Here is a 19,195-nt window from a genome sequence, read left to right on the forward strand (position 1 = left end):
TATATACTCGAAAGCACGTTTTTGACACTATTCCCTTTTTGGGCTTCTTGCGAGTTGACAATAAACATTTTTTTTTTCAATACTGTACAATATACGTATTTTATACGATTTTATTACGATATACGTAATAAAATTACGATCACACGGCGTCTTGAATAGGCAATTTAGCTACATTGCTGATATATATCATGAAAATAATCACGAAAAACATTTTACATTTCATTTAATCATTTTGACAGCACATGATTTTTTTTTTCATACAGACAGTAACTTTATGTTAAATTAATAATTCAAAAAAGCATATGAGAGATGTCTTATAGAACATTCTTCTATTTTATTTTCCTAGTAGGTATGTTTTGTAGCTCTAAGTAAGTAATAGCCGATGTGCGCTAACGTTTTTAATGTTTATATGTAACAAAAATAGTCGTAAGACTTGAATTAAAATTTAAAAAAAAAATCTAATAGTGTTTCGGAATTTGGGGGCGTTTAAATTCTTCTAGAGACCCCTCTTCTCTATAAATGGGTAAAAAATGCTATATGATAGTCAGACACGATTCGTTGTCTTATTCATAGACCTAAGACACGCAAAAACCCGCGGTTGTATTTACCTCCTTGTTGCATTTTAACCTGAACCGGCGAAGATAAAGGGCCGGGTCCGACGCTAGTGAACGCCTGCACTCGTATGGTGTAAACGGATAGAGGTGTTAGTTCGTTGATGGTGGTCAGCTGATTGTTGTCAACTACCATAGTATTCCACGACGACAACTGCTGGTCCGGGTTCACAGTGTAGTACACCTTATACCGCTGAAGACAAATCGACAATAATTCAGTTATAATAGAATATAAGACTGCCTATTTGAAGCTATATAAAGAATCATTGGACTTGCTGTGAGGGAGAAACTCGTTTGCGATCATTTTATACTTTTAGTCAGTCATCAACAATGTAAGCCGCATTTTTCTTCTATGCTAATGTTTAAACTTTAAATACTTTAGATACGGGTACCTAGTCAAAAATAGTGTTTGGAAATAAAACATTTCAAACTTAATGATTTTCCAAATTTTGGGAACCAGGCGATACCTGTAGTTTAGATTAAGATAAAAGTGATATTTGCAAATTGGTGGAACCATTTTCCTACAAAATGGGATAACATCTTTCTGAAAAATAAGAAAATTGGTCTAAATTTGATTCTCTTTGCTTTTTTTTTTCTTCAGAAAATGGCTACGGTTGTGTGAGTAGGTATAGAATGGCATATTAAGGGTAACAAATTATTCACAGGTACTCAAATTCTGTGCGTATAAACAAACAAGTAATAGATATTTCCATAAACGAGTTGAAGTTTTACTGTCCCCTGTGCAACATATTATATAAAAGCTGAACATTATTAGGTAGCTAAAATACAATTATTATTGTGCTCACAATCACTTGACCATTTGGCGTCTCGGGTTCTTCCCATTGTATGACCATCGTGCTTGAGCTGAGCAAACGTACTTGAATATTCCGTGGAGCGGATCCAGGCTCTAAAATTAAACAAAATGTCCGTGATGTCTAAAACGTAATATAACATAATACTATGGTGTACTACAGAAGGGTTTGAACTTTTTCTTGGAATCACTAACTTGATTAGATTTATTTATTCATTTTAAAATTCATCGACAAATTAAAAAATAATTTTTTACATCAAAACTTTCAAAAATATTATTGACTATCATTATAATTATACTCATACAAAAAGTCAATAAATATTGATTGGAATAAAAGTCATTACATAGTTAGTTAATAACATTTGTCAGTTCTTTGTTACACGCCATATATAATTTCAGTCGAGTTTCCGTACCTTTCGCGGGGTATGGCGACAAAAGGCTTTGGTTTGTTATAAAAATATTATAAAGCTAGCATAAGAAAATTATTTTTCCATTATTGCCCGTTTATTTTCAATTTGAGTCATGGTGAAAATTCTAATAATTTATATTTTATAAATTATACGATTTTTTTAGTCATGTACAATTGAGTAAATAATCTCAACCTATGTAAATAATAATAACCCGCAGTACAAAAGTTCCAACTGTGATACACCATGTATATTTCACGTAATCAGGTATAACCTAGTAATAATTGTAATAACGCAAGTTAAAGAACAACGAATATTGTTAATATTACGAGTACACTGTTTATTATTCAATACTATATTGTCTGGATAGTAGTTAAACATTTTCATAATAAAGCAACTCTGATTATATAAATTATAATAATTATATACAACATCGATAAGTTTAACTTTGAAATATAAAAATTAAAACAACTAAATTATCGCCTTATAAATATCATCTCCTTCCAAAAATATATTTAATTCTCTCGATTGGATCAAATAGTGAGCTAGCTGTAAGTATTTGGGGTATATAATGACTAGTTTCCAAACTAAAGTAAATTGCTTTTTTCCACTACAAAGAAAAAGTTTAGATTAAAACGATTTCAAAGTGTGATAGTAACAGTTTAAACGAAAAATTAGTAAAAATGTTTATTTCAATTTAGATACACATTGAAAGTATAAAGTTTTTAAATTTGTAATTACCAAGCAGCTTTTTGAATTTGTATCGCTAATTACTAATAAATTAATAAAATTAAAAGAAATTATACTTTAATTACAATTCACATTATAAGTGGGCAGATATAATTTATTTTTATTTTATTAGTGCAATATTTAGTAAATATATTTTATTGTTATAATATGTATACGTTATTTATCGTTCGATTTTATAAAATAATTCTGCCATAATCAGAATCTAATATAATAAAAAAAATATAGATTTTGATAAGATATAAAGTTAGATAGGAAGTGCGTGTAATTTAATAATATGCGTATAAGTAAGCTGGGGATATTATAATAATAATATTTTTTTTTAAATATAAAATATTTTGCTAGGATTAAATTATTCAAAACTATTTGATTACGCATTGTAAAATAATAATTAGGTATTTGTTATTAGTTTTGTTATTTATTATTATAGACTATGCACGGAAAAACACCTACATTAATGTTAATAATAAATTGATCATCAGTATAGTAAGATTACACTTTTATACTAATTCGAGTGTTTTATCAAAAATATTTTGCAATGAAATAGTGTATGTTTTATGCTTTGACTACATTATAGTTCGAAGTATAACAATTATAATATGTTTTCAATTAAAACTGTTTTAATATTATTTTAATAATAATTTTAATTTTAGATTCTGGACGAATTACAATGATGTATTTTTTAGGCATTAAAATACAACAAAAATTAAAAAATATGAAAAGTAAATTGTTTTATATTAAAAATTGCATAGCAGTAAATGAAAAAAATAAATATTTTGATTATTCACACAATGAAGTTTGTACAAAATTAACAATGGAAGGTTCAGTTAGAGAAAAAAACTTCAAATATGTGACTAATTGAATGTTTATTATTTTATACAGCACCTATTATAGATTTAATTTAAGTTTTAATTCGAAAAATTATATTCATATATATGCACATAATCAGAATAAATTATAAGTATGCATATCGTTTTTGGAAATGAGAACAAAACTTTTATCCACTCACGGAATTGTATATCCGTAAAAGGAAATTAATCAATTCTAGAAATTTCAAGGAAAATTGAATTATTATTTAAGCATTGTTAAACCAAGTTTGATGTCATTCGGAAATATAGGGAACATAATAATTATTAATTTTAGTTTGTTAAATATACTTATAAATATTCGCAGATAATTTTTATAAATCGATTAATGTTAGTACAAAAGTGTTATGCACATCTAAAACGAGAAAATTAATTTCGCAGTTATAAAGGCATAGTAAATCATATTATATATATCATAGGTAAGTGTACATAATATGATATATTGAATAATAAACGACAAGGTTGGTTAAAAATTAAATCTAACTTACTTGCACCTTCACCAAAAGCAGATAGGCCCGCTAGAAGAAAAAAAAACAGAAATATAAGAGTGAGCGAGTTAAAACAGTACATACCTAATATACATATACACACAGGAACACGCTACACGCATATTATATAAATAATGTACATATGCGTCGTGTGTCCTGTAAGAGCTGTAATGCGGATCAACAGTCCCGTATAACTCTCTTGGTGTATACACATATCATAGAAAAGCGTTTTCAAAATATAAGTGTATTCAATAGCCCGATAAAAACCGGACGTCTACGATGATGAGATATCTATAACTATTATGTATATACGTGCGTATATATATACAATATACATATTATATACATGTATATATACGCTGCAGTGCCGTTCTTCAAAAGCTTTTACACTAATGAAACAGAAGTTTTTCATTCCTGTAGGTACCTAGTTGATATAATTTGACGCCTGTGTTATTATTATTATCTTTTTTTTTCCTGTCGCCAGTCTCGGCGTATCCTATGCGCGACCACCGTTTTGTCGTCTATATACAAACTAATATCATATAATATAATACATGACACCTGTATACAAACACCGGTACCCCGTGTGTACACACACACACACACCTATATATATATTGTATGTATGTGTATATAAGTATATAATGTACGCACGTCGCGTTTAATTAATATACAGTTTTAATTTTATACCATGTTTACAGCGTTTACACAATAGTGTAATTATAACAACAGCGATTTTGTAGACAATGCGCTAAAAAAAATTCATTACGTAATCGCGAGGTTAGCTTTACACGGGTGTGGTGGGTAGGTGTCTAGGAATATAATAAAAATAGTAATAATAATAACACAATGTATAACCGCACTACCCCTGGCACCAGTCAGACAGCACCACCACCGCCGCCGCAGCACAGCAACAACAGCTACTGCAGCTACTTTTCGTGGTCGAAAGCTGCGACCCGGCGGCGGACTAAACGTTGTTATTATTATTTTAATATACATAAAATTTAACTTTTCATTATACGTTTAATAATAATAATAATAAGCCGACTTGTGTGATATTATTTTTTCTAAAATGGAGGTCACGCAGAGGATAAAAACGTTAGTCGCTATATATATTATATAAGCTATACGCGGCCCCGTATAGTGTATATTACGGTAGCCGCAACCACCACCACGGCCGCCACCACCACCATCATCTCCTCACTCCAACTGTTATTATTTTTTTTTTCGGCACTGTGAAAAATATATAATATAGGTGTACAGCAGCAGTATTCTTGGAGGTGATTAAATTGAATGCCTTCGTCGAGAAAATGCGTGTAAAACAAGTTATTAAATCGTGCTAACGCGGTCGGTTGAAAAGCTTCGAGTTTAATTCGATATCACGATAAACAGTAATTTGCGCCCTTTGTCCGTCGGCCTTAGAATATTATTAAAAAATAACAATATACATATACATAGTTACAGCCGCTACACAAAATCTTTGTTTAGTTTTTAGAATCCATGACCGATATATTATCAGAGATGCATTCGTGTAGGAAGTAAATATTAATTATATTTATACGCCGAACAAAACCATAATAGAAAGGCAAATAACAATAATGACCATAAAATACAATACGATTGCTCAAGTGTATATGAAGAAGTTTTTCGTGCGTCATACGCCGTATAGGTTTTCGGCGGAGATTTACGATTTTTAAGCGGTGGACGGTAGAGTAACGCGTAGAATGTATGTGAATCCGTATTAAACGAGTAAATTACCGTAATACATTATAATTATTAAGAGAAATATACGCTTTTGGTATATATATATTATACCGCCGAGTTGAAAATAAAATATTCCACCAAGACACCAGCCGATGGTATGAATAGTGTGTGAGCTCTTAAGTTTTGAAATCAGATATGCATAAAGGGGCTGCCATCATTTTACGTTACGCTTATAAACTTTGATAATTCGATAAACATAATGTATGTATAGTACCAAACTTATTAATTTAAAAAACGTTTTATATTATTGACGTGCATTTTTTGAGGGTGCGACCGAAGAAAAATTAATCTAAAATGAAATCTTGGATCGTTTAATATTATATAGTAGCTGGTACGCACCCTATATGCACGTTGTATAATTTATTTATAAGCGTGTTCACGGGATTCAACACAATTTCGTACCCAATAAAAATTATAATTTAATATCTTAGAAATACATCTTATCGATTTTAGTGATCAAGTGGGAACTAATTTCACAAAAAAGTTAAAAAAATATCATATTTAATAACATTATTATATTGTATAATATATAATATATAGTACACATCGGGGTCAAAACATATGGGTTTCAATGCTTTTAAACCTATATTATATTATGTAGAATACGTAAACATAGAAATCCTATTCCGAAGATTACGTAAGTTTTATTCAAGACGTCATATAATACTAGATCCCCCTGCTAAAGGTTTTTTCTTTCTTTAATTTTCGACGCAGTGTATTCTATACGTTTCTTATTTTTCACGTCTACATAGGAAGTATTCGCGGGGAAGGGGAGGGGGCGTTCGGGAAGTGCCGAGCTGCTGTTGCAGCGGCGTGGTGTAACAATATATATATATACTATATATTATACACGTACACAACACACGAATTCGATTTTACGTTATATATTTTTAATGTTAATATTTTTCGAATCGATGAGCGCACACGTTCGCTATGGCACTCGTAATCTAGGGAAAAACGCGAGCACGTACAACATATACGTATAATACGTATATATAGGTATATGGTTTTATTGTCTGCGCGTTGCCATTGTATGATAACCACGTACAAGCCGCCGACCGCAAGGGGACGAACGGGAGAAAACATCATCGACATATGCATGTAATTTCGGTTAATTACGGAAAACGGTTTTTGGAAAACGTGGTGAGTGGGGGGGGGGGGGGGGGGGGGGGGGACCATGCCTCAGTGGCGTCATTGTCCGCCGTGTGTGCAGCACACAATGCCGAAACTACTGTATATATATTATATGGTGGCAGGAAAAGAGGAAAATTCACGCGTCAAATAAAGTATATATATATATATTGTATTTACCTGAAATGGGAAATGAATAATTGGTTTTATTTTTTAACTTATTATTTGTATAAACTCAGATCTGCAGAAAAAAATTTTAATTTTTAATATTCGATCTTTCAATAAAATATTATTGATAAATGAACTGCGACAAGCAGTAGGCGTTTAGAAAATGTAATAATCGATTTTAACTCGATTTTTATATTAGACAATGTTTGATTTTCGCAAATGTGTGATTTAAAAAAGTGTGCACACGTTTACAACTTTTTAAAAAAAAATCGTATTTGAATAGAAATTCACCATGATTAAAAGTGAGTTTACAATGTTCTGGGACATATACTGCTGGATGTATATGCATAAGGCGTACCTATATATATAAGCGTTGAGAAGTGAAACGACGACAGCACGGGGAATTTGAATGAAAAATTAAAACTATATTTTCCTCGCATAACTACACTGCACCACCCAACAACGACGACTACGACGACGATGATTATTATGATGACGGTAATTGAATTAACTAAATCAATAGGTTCTGGTCCGTGAGTTTTAGTGTAACGATGGCTGCTACGGTGAGGCACGCAGGTACGATTGGGTGAGTGAGTGGACGACGGCAGGGGACGTCCGTTTGAAATGAAAATAAAAACAGTCAATTGCTGATGGAAATACTATTATTATTATTATATATTCGATTGGTGGCATACGCGAAGGTACAAACGAATATATACGAAATGAAAATAAAAATAAAAGCCTTGATTTATATTCATTTGATAAACCCTTCCTTTATGATAATACATTATTTTTTCCCGGCATACATTATATTATTACGACGTATACGTCCAGACACGTCAGAATGTAATTAGCTAATGGGTTGTCATCTGTACAATGAATATTATGGGGCACGGTAGAGTTAATGATAATAATAATATTATGTGCAACGCTATATTACCGTGCTGTTTGCGGGGACATTCTCATCATAAAAACTAAATGTTTCATAAAGATATTATTACACCGTGTGGTGTTAATTATTTGCCCGATTGAACACTGTATAACATTATACACGTAAAACCTAAACCTCACTAGCTTGTATAGTGCATGTATACGTAAATATTATAATATTATGTATGTTTAATTTATAATCATCGTACCGCCCCGAAAAGCAATAACAGGATAGCGTATACAGAATATAATAAGAATCGATAATATTGGGTTTAAAACGGCGACGATAAAACGTAAATATTTTTTTTTTCATCAGAATCTTATAATTATTTTAGGTTTGGATTAAAAAGTTTAATTAAAATTTAAATACGATCTCGAGTGTTTGGTTAAAAGTTTTTATTTTTTCAAAAAAAAATATATAATAAATTATTTTACTAAGTTTTTATGATATTCGGATAATATGTAAATTATTTGTTGTGTTTCGATATGATTCTTTTAGTTACCTAACTATTTTAATCATTATCGCGGTATATAGTGATTATTAATCAACTGGTTTTTACCATAAAAAAGTGGTCATGTTGTCAATACTTCTCTATTATATTATTACCATAACATAATGTTACACGCTTACAAAGTAACAATATTATGAAATATTAAAAATCGAATCAATTTACCCTCTCATTAATTGTTGGTTTAAGATACCTGATTAAAATATCAAGTCAATTAAAAACAAAACAAAAAACAATAAAAAAAGTGTTTAACGTAACTACGTATTCTGCAACGGTAAGAAAAATTCAACTAACATCTTTCAATTGGCGTGTAAAACTTTTAAAATGTGAAAAAACCACACTTCAAAAAAAAAACATTGTGCAGCATATATACACATCAAAACAAAAACCACTATATATATTTATATATACTATATAGGTACTAAACGGCAGAAGGAAGAAAAGTAATAGGTATATATTAGTATTATAGTTGTGTGCTATGCTTAATCACTACTGTGAGTTTGATTGAGACTAATAATCTCCACGTTAAAGTAGAAAATAGTATATACTGTGCAAAATCTACGTACGTCAAAAAAAGTGCAATCAAAACACAAAAGGTGCAAAACATCAAAAAATAAAAAAAAAATAAAAAATAGTGTATATATTTAAACATCAAAATATTCGCGCACTTACTTAGATTAATATATATTTTTTTAACGAAATTTTATCCGTTAAAAACATGTTCAAATGTAGCATGAAATACACATAAAAACAATAATTTTTTTAGGAAGGGAAGTTATTATGAATGAAGATAAGGGGGAGTTGCGTTTATATTCAAGACTACCGTCTTTTATAACACGTTTTGTTGGCTCTCGGTCGGTCAAAAATTAATTAAAAGCTCACAGTGGAAAAAAAAGAATAAGAATATATTTTTTTTTGGCGGGAAAAGTTTAAGAATAAAGGCATTCGACCTCTGGCACCATTAATTAGTTTTCTAATTAGACCGGGAAATTAACCGTTTTGAAATTTCCACTTTTACTGTATAAGCTAAATATATACACCACCACTGTGTGACTGTATATATATATGTGCTTTTTTCCGTTGTTGTTGTTCTCATTAAAACAACAATAAAAGACGGGTCTTCCGTCCAAAAAAATAATAATGATAATAATAAAAAACGCAAGTTTGTTCAAGCTGTTATTTGACCAAAAAAAAAAAAAAAAAACAAAAAAAAAAATAAACAAGTAAATAATGATAACGTCAATAGTTGTAATTGAAAAACCATTATCCTAATGGATTTCCGTCACACACCTCCGAACGTGACAGTCCATCTAACCATACCTTCCATCCACCCACGAACTATTGGCCATATATATAGACTTTTTAGCTGAGATATTATTTAATCTTGCTATACAGAATTTACACTCGACGCGGCACCAGTATTATAATGTTATTATAATGACGGTCACCAGCTGCAGTGACGTGACTACATATTACGGACGATGGCCCGCGGGCGAACTATATATATAATAAGTATACAACATTTTATACTACCGCCCAGGTTTTCGTACTGACACGATATAATATAAGCAATTTTAACTAAAATAATCGAACAATAATTGAAATGCGGTACAAAAAAAATGTCAGTACCTAGATATTATTAGTATTTAGACTCTGCGTATATAATAGCAGTAGGTATTTATATTATACAATCCCTGCAATACCTATAGCACCCGAATTCGGTCTCCACAACGAACCCTTTCACAAAAAATAATTATCTCTTAAATTATAATAATTATTTATCTCTCAGGTCACGAACAACAACAACGGGGGGACAAGCACAGTAATAAAATATAATAGTATTATAAAATTCTGAAAAAAAAATACGTGGTTGAGTTTTAATTTTTGGCAGGGTTGGACAGGATATTTTGCTTAACGTTAGGTTACCTGTCTCGCCGGTGGTGGCCACGATGGGCGGAGACGGAGGCCCGTGACCGAACCCGTTAACGGCCGATATGGTAAACTCGTACTGGGTGTAAGGGCTCAGCGGACGTATCGTATAGTACATGGTCACCACACCGCTGATGACGCCTGGTGACTGAGACGCCGACCGGGGTTTGTGTGATATCGTGTAGTACTGTATGTCGTCCGGGTTGGGGTGCGACCAGCTCAGCTTGACTGACGTGGACGTCACGTCCGACACTTTGACGTCGATCGGCGGACTGGGCAGCGCTAAACGGACAAAATGATCTAGGTTATTATTATCTACTACGGTTATGTTATACGTTAATTTATCAATATATTTCATATATTTTACGATATCATGTTAGCGGTCGATAAACATATAATGACGTAACCTAATGAAGTTTACCGAAATGACGAAAATCCACATACACAATAAGAGGCGACACAGTAAAAAAGAAAACTAAGGTGATTTGGGAATGTTATAATAATTGTACATATTTTATAATAAATCAAGTTATACAATTATTTCAAACATTTTATTGTAGTATAAATAATATATTATGATCTCTCAGGAGTTTGCTATTAGACGTGAGTGCATATAAGGTAAGACAAATATTATTTTACTAAATTGATTGATTTATCTATGTGATTGACGTTATTATAACGCTGTAGCATTATATATTTCTACAAATACTATTTACTGGGAACGTTTTCACTAGTTTTCAACACAGTACAGGTTACCAGACACATACATTTAAAAGTTAAAAACGATGGAATAGTGAAATTCGTACAATAAAACCCTTCAACATATTTACATATATCACTTATAAAATCCTCGTGGGATAACCATCTGCAGTAGGAGTATAATATATATATCATACAAACCAAAAAGTCGATTACCTTTAAAATCGGTTTTCAATCGGGACGAACGACAAATAGAGTTTCGACGAAATTAACAGATAAGTATAATATATTATGTACACAGCGTTTTTCTGTAGTTAAATAAAGAAAGCAATGGGCGAAAGAGGCAGACGAGTGAATAAGAACAAAGGGACATTTTTGAAAATAAGAACCGGGAAGCGTTAAATATAGATTATAGTCAGAGTATACACAATGTATTATATACAATACATTATATAATGTATAAAAGCGAATAGTAGCATTAAAAAATAAAAATACGAACTCGAGAGAAACGTTTTGATATAATGTGACACGTGGTGCTATATAAAATAAAAGTTATTTCAAATAATGAACCACCTATACAATTTATTGAAGTAAAATTGTTTTAGATAGGTACCAAAATAAACACCGAGGAAGAAATTATATCCTCTTAAATGCATAAAATAAGACTTAGGAGAATTTGTTTTTAATGTTTGACGTGGAAAAATAAGTTTCTATAACACGCAGTTTTCTTTTTTTTCGATTCAAAGGCAATATGATTTTTAAAAATATTATTTCTATTCGTTATATCATCATAAAAATGTCTGTTATAATTTAAGTCCTCGTCAATGTCGTATCATGTATTAAGAATGTATACCAAGCTCTTTGTATTATTATCCAGTTTCCAAACTTACAATAATGATTCGATACAATGAATTATATATAATATTCGATAGCGGAGTATCTAATATTACACACACGTCAATGTTATTTAATACAAATCGCAGTTGTTCAGTATGAAATGCGCGGTTGGAGACCGATATCTGAAGAACAAGAAAACGTTTTATCAATATAGGTCGTGAAGCTTACTACCTTGTATGTGATAGGAATTCGCACTAACTTTAATTACATTTAACCCTTAACGAGTTAAGTTCAACTATCTATCTAATAATCACTGTAGTAGGTAGGTACTTAAGGTAGATTATATTATACAATATAGGCAGGTACATACATGTGTGTATAGTATGGGTTTAATTAGTTTAATAAATCCTTAGCATATAGTTTTATCTTTTGACGATCACTTCACCGATAAAACATATAATATCGTAATAATTATATTATAATGTATGTTGCGTGGCGGAGAGGAGAGACGGGGGCACGTTTAATTTACGTTAAAAGTTAACTTACTCAAGACTTTAATGAAAGTCGTCGCTTCAATCATGCCCAGGGATGAGGCTGCTATGCACGTGTAATTATCCGAAACCTCGACGTTTGTCAAGTTCAACACGTTCCGGCCCACGGGCAGTTTGTCTTCGGGCGAGAGTTCGGTTGTCTTCCCTCGGCGCCATTTCACGTACGGCATCGGCGAACCGACGGCCACACACGGAATGCTGATGTTTTCACCGACTTTTACTTTCTCCATAGTAGGCGGGGGGATGGAAAACTGCGGCGGCACTCGACGAACTGAAACAAATAAGACGTTCGCAGTTTAATAATCGAGTCCAAAATTACTAAGTATATTCGCACGACCGTAATTGATGTCGATAGGGAAACAAAATATCTATATAAATAAAAACGTATGTACCTACTTAAGTCGATAATTTTATTTTAGTATGGTTGTCATTTTGTCAAAAAGAATAAAGCGACGGGAGAAAAGAACGTGAAATTATAATACACGCAACAGTAACGGATATCCTAATTGTTTAGGGAATTCCGCTGTCAATAAATTATCAAGACGGGACTCTTTTCGATTACGAAAATAGCACTTAAGCGAATTACTGAACACGGGGACAATCGCTGCAGAGGCGGAACGTTGTTGGACGACGCCGATGGCATAAGACGAAGTCGAGTATTCAACTCGAAATAACTCGATTATCGTAATTCTGTGGCATTTTTAATGCATCAGATGTATGAAGCACTGTCAAATTTGCTCTCAGCTTATACAGCCTGTCTAAAATGTGGGAATTCCACCCGGGTTGTTTAAGAAAGTTTTGAGTATTCTATTGGAGCGAAATTAATGCAAACGGGCGTTGAACCAAAGGATAATACGATGGCGTCACAATTTGATTGAGGAACAGCTAGAGAATTAAAAATATTTTTCAACAATCGCCTTATATAATCTACATAGTTAGTTATACTTATATTATGTTTTTTTTAAATACATATTTTATAATGACGTGAAAAAAAGTTCCGGGAACAACCGTTGACGACCTGAGGGGTGTCTTCAAGGTTGGCTGTGGGGGGGGGGGGGGGGACGTAAGGGACAACACTACTAGATTTACTTTTATATACAAATATTCAAATAAACATTTTAACAAATGTTCGTTTTTTTGTTTTTCCTGATTATTTTAAAAAATACTGAGAATTTTAAATTTTGATCTTCCAATAGTAGCAACTATTATAGAACCAATTTTCCACAAGAAACCTCCTATAAAGTTGATCATCAAAGCATTTATTCAACTAAAAAAAAGCGTCTTAAGATACAATAGAAAAAAATTACCAAAATTGCCAAAAAGTGCATAGCTAAGCATGTTCCTTGATATTTTCCACTTCGAAGAAAATTTGTGAATCATAAATTTGTATTATTAAGTAGTCACCATAATTTTATATTATGGGAAGTAGGTAATTTTGACATTATATTAGTTTCTATGGTGATAAGCCAAGGTTATGCAAAATTGGTTAGAAAATAAAAATATATGTAACCTATAGGCCAAAAACACACATTATTGTATAATCAATTTGTTTATCATTACGCTCAGAATCTAAAACTAATATTTATAGTCAAATATAAATTAATAATTAATAAAGAAAACGTTATAAGCAGGTTGCCAAGTGTATCTAAGTACAAAAAAAAAAAAATTATATTTGAAAATATTGTTATTTAAAAAAAACGATCATAATATATTATATTATACATCCCACGCAATTAGATTATTTTTGATACCACTTTACACCATGTATTATTTTATACATGCGCACGTGAGTGAACAATCGCTTCAGTAGGGTAGTAATGGTACATATATGGTTATTGATCGTTTAATCAAATTTCATTTATTAAAGTTACATAATTTTAACACAAGATTCAACATCGGTATAGAAATACAGTATACAATAAACATATGGGTATATGTTGTGGGGTATGTTTATACAGTATTTGCGCAGAGACCTCATGTTATATAAAGTAACCGCGATTCAGACATTTTAGCGTCAAGCTCTTTTGACTTTCACTCCACCGAATTCACACTCCTTAAAATCATATTAACCAGCTACAGAACATGATATTCATTGGTATTTAAGATACAATTATACAAGTGGCAATATAACATAATACCTATTATCATTATTATTATGATAAAACAAGACTAGATGTAGACGTTTATTTGAAACAACATAATCAAATATAATATATACAATACGCCATAGATGAAAATGAAAAAAATAGTACTTAAAAAAATACCTAATTTATTAAATTGTTTAAATTTTAAATAAAACTGATTGTTATTGTGTTACAACTTAATGTACTGCTTAATTTCATTTTAGATTCTGAGCGAAGCAATTTTTATGAGCGTTTGAAATTCTTATTTTTACAACATTTGATATTCACATTTTCTTATTTTGTTGTAATTAAAAAACGTATGACTAGTATAGTACTTGAAAATTTCACTGAATGTTTGTATTAGCATTTTCTATACACGATAAAATTTTGAAAATAATTTGACTCTTTTTTACCTGTTTACGGACATTGTCAGTTTTCAATTTTTTTAGTTTTTTTTTCTATAAATATCAATAAAATTTTATTTGTTGGGTAAATGAAGCGTGAAAATTTAATGCAAGGCTCCTGATATATTATTGTTACAATAGTAGTTGAAAAATATTAAAAATACATAGGCACAATTTTTTTTTATAAGCATTTAAAGTTCAAATTTTGACAAAATTTATCAAATTTATAATTTAATAATTATTTTGTAGTTAAAAAATTTATAAAATGTTCAATTTTTATAGCAAGGATTGAAAATTGAAAACAAGGCTCCCACGTAAATAGGTTATATATTAATTACTTTATTCACAATAATATCATCAAATATACTTGGTAATATCATAGGCTGACTGACCGTTTTCGTTCAGAATCGTTTTTCTTATACAATGATATTATATCATTGAATTCTTAACACCGTCCATTACAGTGACCCACTTGTAACCTACTATACAGCAGAGCGACATCCACTTACCCACCTTTTTATTTATAAATATTATATTTTTTTATTATTTTAACAAAAACCTTTAGGTTCCACGGGAATTATTCAGTTTGGCCTGTCGGTTCCGAAGAGGATGGTATTAACCAGCCAAAAAGGTTACAATAGCAGCTACGTACATTATTGTCCCTACCTCGATGAATTACTGTGGTTCTAATGTTTTCTAATAATTAATTTAAATCTACTGTGGACGAGTGTATACGAATACAGTTTTGTTTAAAAATTATTAATGCACCGTCGCAGCTCGTAATAACGGATATTCCTACTACTTTTAGCTGTGGTGTTACTTTATAATATAATATAATACGATTGTTGCCAACAACGACACTAAATTGCACGCAATGTTCTGTGAAATTACAAGGTGTTTTATGGCGGTGCGTTCGGAGTGAAACGATTTGTTGCTTTGGTAATCGAATTGTTGGCGTCGCCCAAAAGTACATATAGGCAGGTACACTAGATTTTTCGACAAAACGACCTGCGCAATACGAGGCTATACCCGCGTACAGTAATCAAAAACACGGAATTCGGTTCTTTAATTATTACCACGCCACAACCCGTATAGTAATCCGATTTCGACCGCAGAAGCCCTTTTCCGGGATTTTGAAAATAATCCTACGTCCACTCCCATGGTGCACTACACGCATTTTCCGTTCCTTTTAGGTAGGTTTTCCTTATCACGGTGAGTAGTTAAACACACATGGATGGTGGTGTTAAGGGGTGGCAGTGTTTGAGGCAATTTGAAAACGGGAACGCATCCGCGGACCGGGCTAATCGTTGTCGTAATGCCGTCTGGACGGTCGACTATGGAAGGTACACGAGGGTAGTACCAATCATAAAAACATTAAACAGTGAGGTTTACTGATGACTCCGCCGGCTGAACAGGATTCACTGAGTCATTCCGCATAAGAATTTTTATTTTAAGCCCGGTCGAAATCGTCTACTACTATACATAACAACTGTACGCTACTATACATCGAGAATTCTGACGAGGACCGGCAGCAATTTTGGACTTAAGTGCAAAAGACAATATTATGATGAATGTTTGAATATAATTAATATTATAGATATTCATTCCACAACAATTATTTTCTAAAACATTATAAATCCATTACAACATGACATTTCTAAAAAGAGCCACAACACCACGCATTAGAGGGTTTCGTTTAATTGGTATAATTTATTCATTCTCGAAGGTATACTAAATGTATGTATATATATATGGCCTTAAGGTGTCCACGCCACAAACAACGATAAATATTAGTGCATGAAGTATATGTACTAGTTAAGCACACACGAGTACACGACACCGATAACTGTAAGAAAACTATAAGAATTTATTGTCTACTTTAAAAATTGTTATTGTTATTATTAGCTATATGGGAGAAGGCCGAAGGTGAAAATGAAACGCTCAAGGAGTATAAAAATGTGTTAACGGTTTTTTATTATACGTGTAAAATAATAGATAATTCTCATCGTGTTTAAAAATATATAAAAGGCATAAACCATTTAACGATAAATTATGTTTAGCATATTAAATTTTTATTACAAAAATGGATGTTTTACCGTATACCTAACCATATATTATATTATATTTGTATTGTATTTCATAATAAAAACATCAAAACTAAATTTCCTTATGAAATATAATTATAAATTTTACTACTCATTTTTTTGGTCTTTCAGAAATATTTCAAGTAACCAGTGTTTGGAAATTATATTTTATTTGTTAATCACAAATAAATTATATAAGTATTATATTATAAGACTGTATTAAATAAAACATTTTAGTTTGCATTTTGAAATATTCTGCAATACCAACTCCTTAGTTAAATGGTTAAAAATAATGAATGAAATCGAAGTACGGTATTTCAAATTAAACGGTTACTTAACTATAGTTCTAACTAACTATTATACGTATATACTATACATATATATAACTATATGGGAAAACAAAATAGGATTAACTTTCAACAGAGATTGATTTTGCAAAACGTTAACAGGAGGTGTTGATGTATACGTTGAAAATACCTATGTTATGTAAAAACTATAGTACCTCTAATAATTATTTAGTTATAAATTAATACGACATAATTAGGTGTGTATCATTAATTTACCGATATAATTTCCTTCACGGGAATCGTTAAGTACCAACTCTTCTGAATTTAATATTTTAATACAATATCAACGCCGGTGGTAAGAATCAATATAATTGAGTCACACGCTGCTACAGTAGGCATATATAGGTATGTGTATATATATATATTATATTCCATACAATTAAAAAAAATAAAGCAAAGTATTACCATTCACATAATTGTAAAAACTAATACAACCCTATACAATTGGTATATTATATAATAACGAAGGGCTTCGAGTGGGTTTGTACAGGGTGGCAGCGGTCTAGTGGTTTTTGAATTTAATTAATTAACACACCACTCACGCACACACACATATATATTTAATTATCTACGCATACGCACGCACTAGCCGTCAGTGTATATATATGCAAACCGCACTGTATCTTGCTGCAGCAGTGTCTATCCGGAATAATTTTTATTCGGAAACCATAAACTCGAGAATATAGGGGAGGGGCAATTAGGCGATACTGAATTTATACGCGCGTGAATAGGTGGTGGACGAAGTAGGTAGGTGGCGGCGTATACCAGACGACATTATAAAACACATGTCGTCCACCTCAACCCCCGCTAAAGTGCAGCAGCAGAGGCGACCCTTCTTCCCGGCAGTCGGAAGACCGGTGCCCAATTACGCTCTTGTCGGCCATGCATTTAACCCAGACCACTTCCGGTGGACTTGCACAATCAGCAATGCCATTTCCCCGGGACGGCGACCTTTATACCGGATGGTAGCGTTTTTGCCGCCGCCTCTTTTGAATAATCTACAATAATGTATGACCCTTTTACAAACATTTTTTATATTCGTTTTATGATTTTGTCAAAAAACTCGGAGATTCGTTAGTAACAAATAATGTTCATACAATTCTATTAATATTAACATATTATGTTGTATAGCGTTAACGAAGTATATAATATACGTAGATAAGTACTTACCTACGTATATTATCTCATGTCTAGCAGTATATTTTTATCTAAAAAAAATTATTTCATACATATACCTATAGTCATATGCGTGTTCAATTAGGTATGCTATTCAAAATAATATATTTGTTGAGAAAAATCTCTTTATTTCTCAAAAATAGAACAAGAAGATATCAAATACCCGTTCTCTGTGGTATATAAATGAACAATTTACATATTTATAATAAATGACCACTAGAACCCTGGGTTTAATATCAGCACACTGCTGTAAATATATTTACCTCAGTTTAAAATCATCTTAGCAATATATGTCAATATAAAATGATTTCAAATACGATTTCCATATTACATTATATAATTAGACCAACGTATTGCGTCAATCAGATGGTATAAATGGTACACTTATTGTTCGGGAAAAACTGCCGGCATTTTTTAAATCCTTATTTAAATTGTCCGATATTTATTTAAGCCGCCTGAATCGGCGGATTAAGCGGTAAACCGCTTACGGAATAAACAAACCCCAGGTCGAAAGTAATTAGAAAAACTGTTTCAGGGGGACTTGAAAAAAACACTAACAAATAATAAGGGTGAAAAAAATATGGTGGGTAATTATTTTAATTAACCAACATTA

The 19,195-nt window shown here is 31.5% G+C and overlaps 1 protein-coding gene across 1 annotated transcript in view; it reads right to left on the reverse strand.

The window, feature by feature from the left end:
- The window catches only part of LOC132946171 (tyrosine-protein phosphatase Lar-like), a 156,203-nt gene that overhangs the window by 19,807 nt on the left and 117,201 nt on the right, over positions 1 to 19,195 (reverse strand). Inside the window, 5 exon segments of the mRNA XM_061016031.1 lie at positions 609 to 804; positions 1,418 to 1,518; positions 3,931 to 3,960; positions 10,359 to 10,643; positions 12,444 to 12,719. Of these exon segments, the coding sequence (XP_060872014.1) occupies positions 609 to 804; positions 1,418 to 1,518; positions 3,931 to 3,960; positions 10,359 to 10,643; positions 12,444 to 12,719 (888 nt within the window).

This window comes from Metopolophium dirhodum, chromosome 6 (assembly GCF_019925205.1).
Source record: "Metopolophium dirhodum isolate CAU chromosome 6, ASM1992520v1, whole genome shotgun sequence".
Classification (NCBI taxonomy): Eukaryota; Metazoa; Arthropoda; class Insecta; order Hemiptera; family Aphididae; genus Metopolophium; species Metopolophium dirhodum.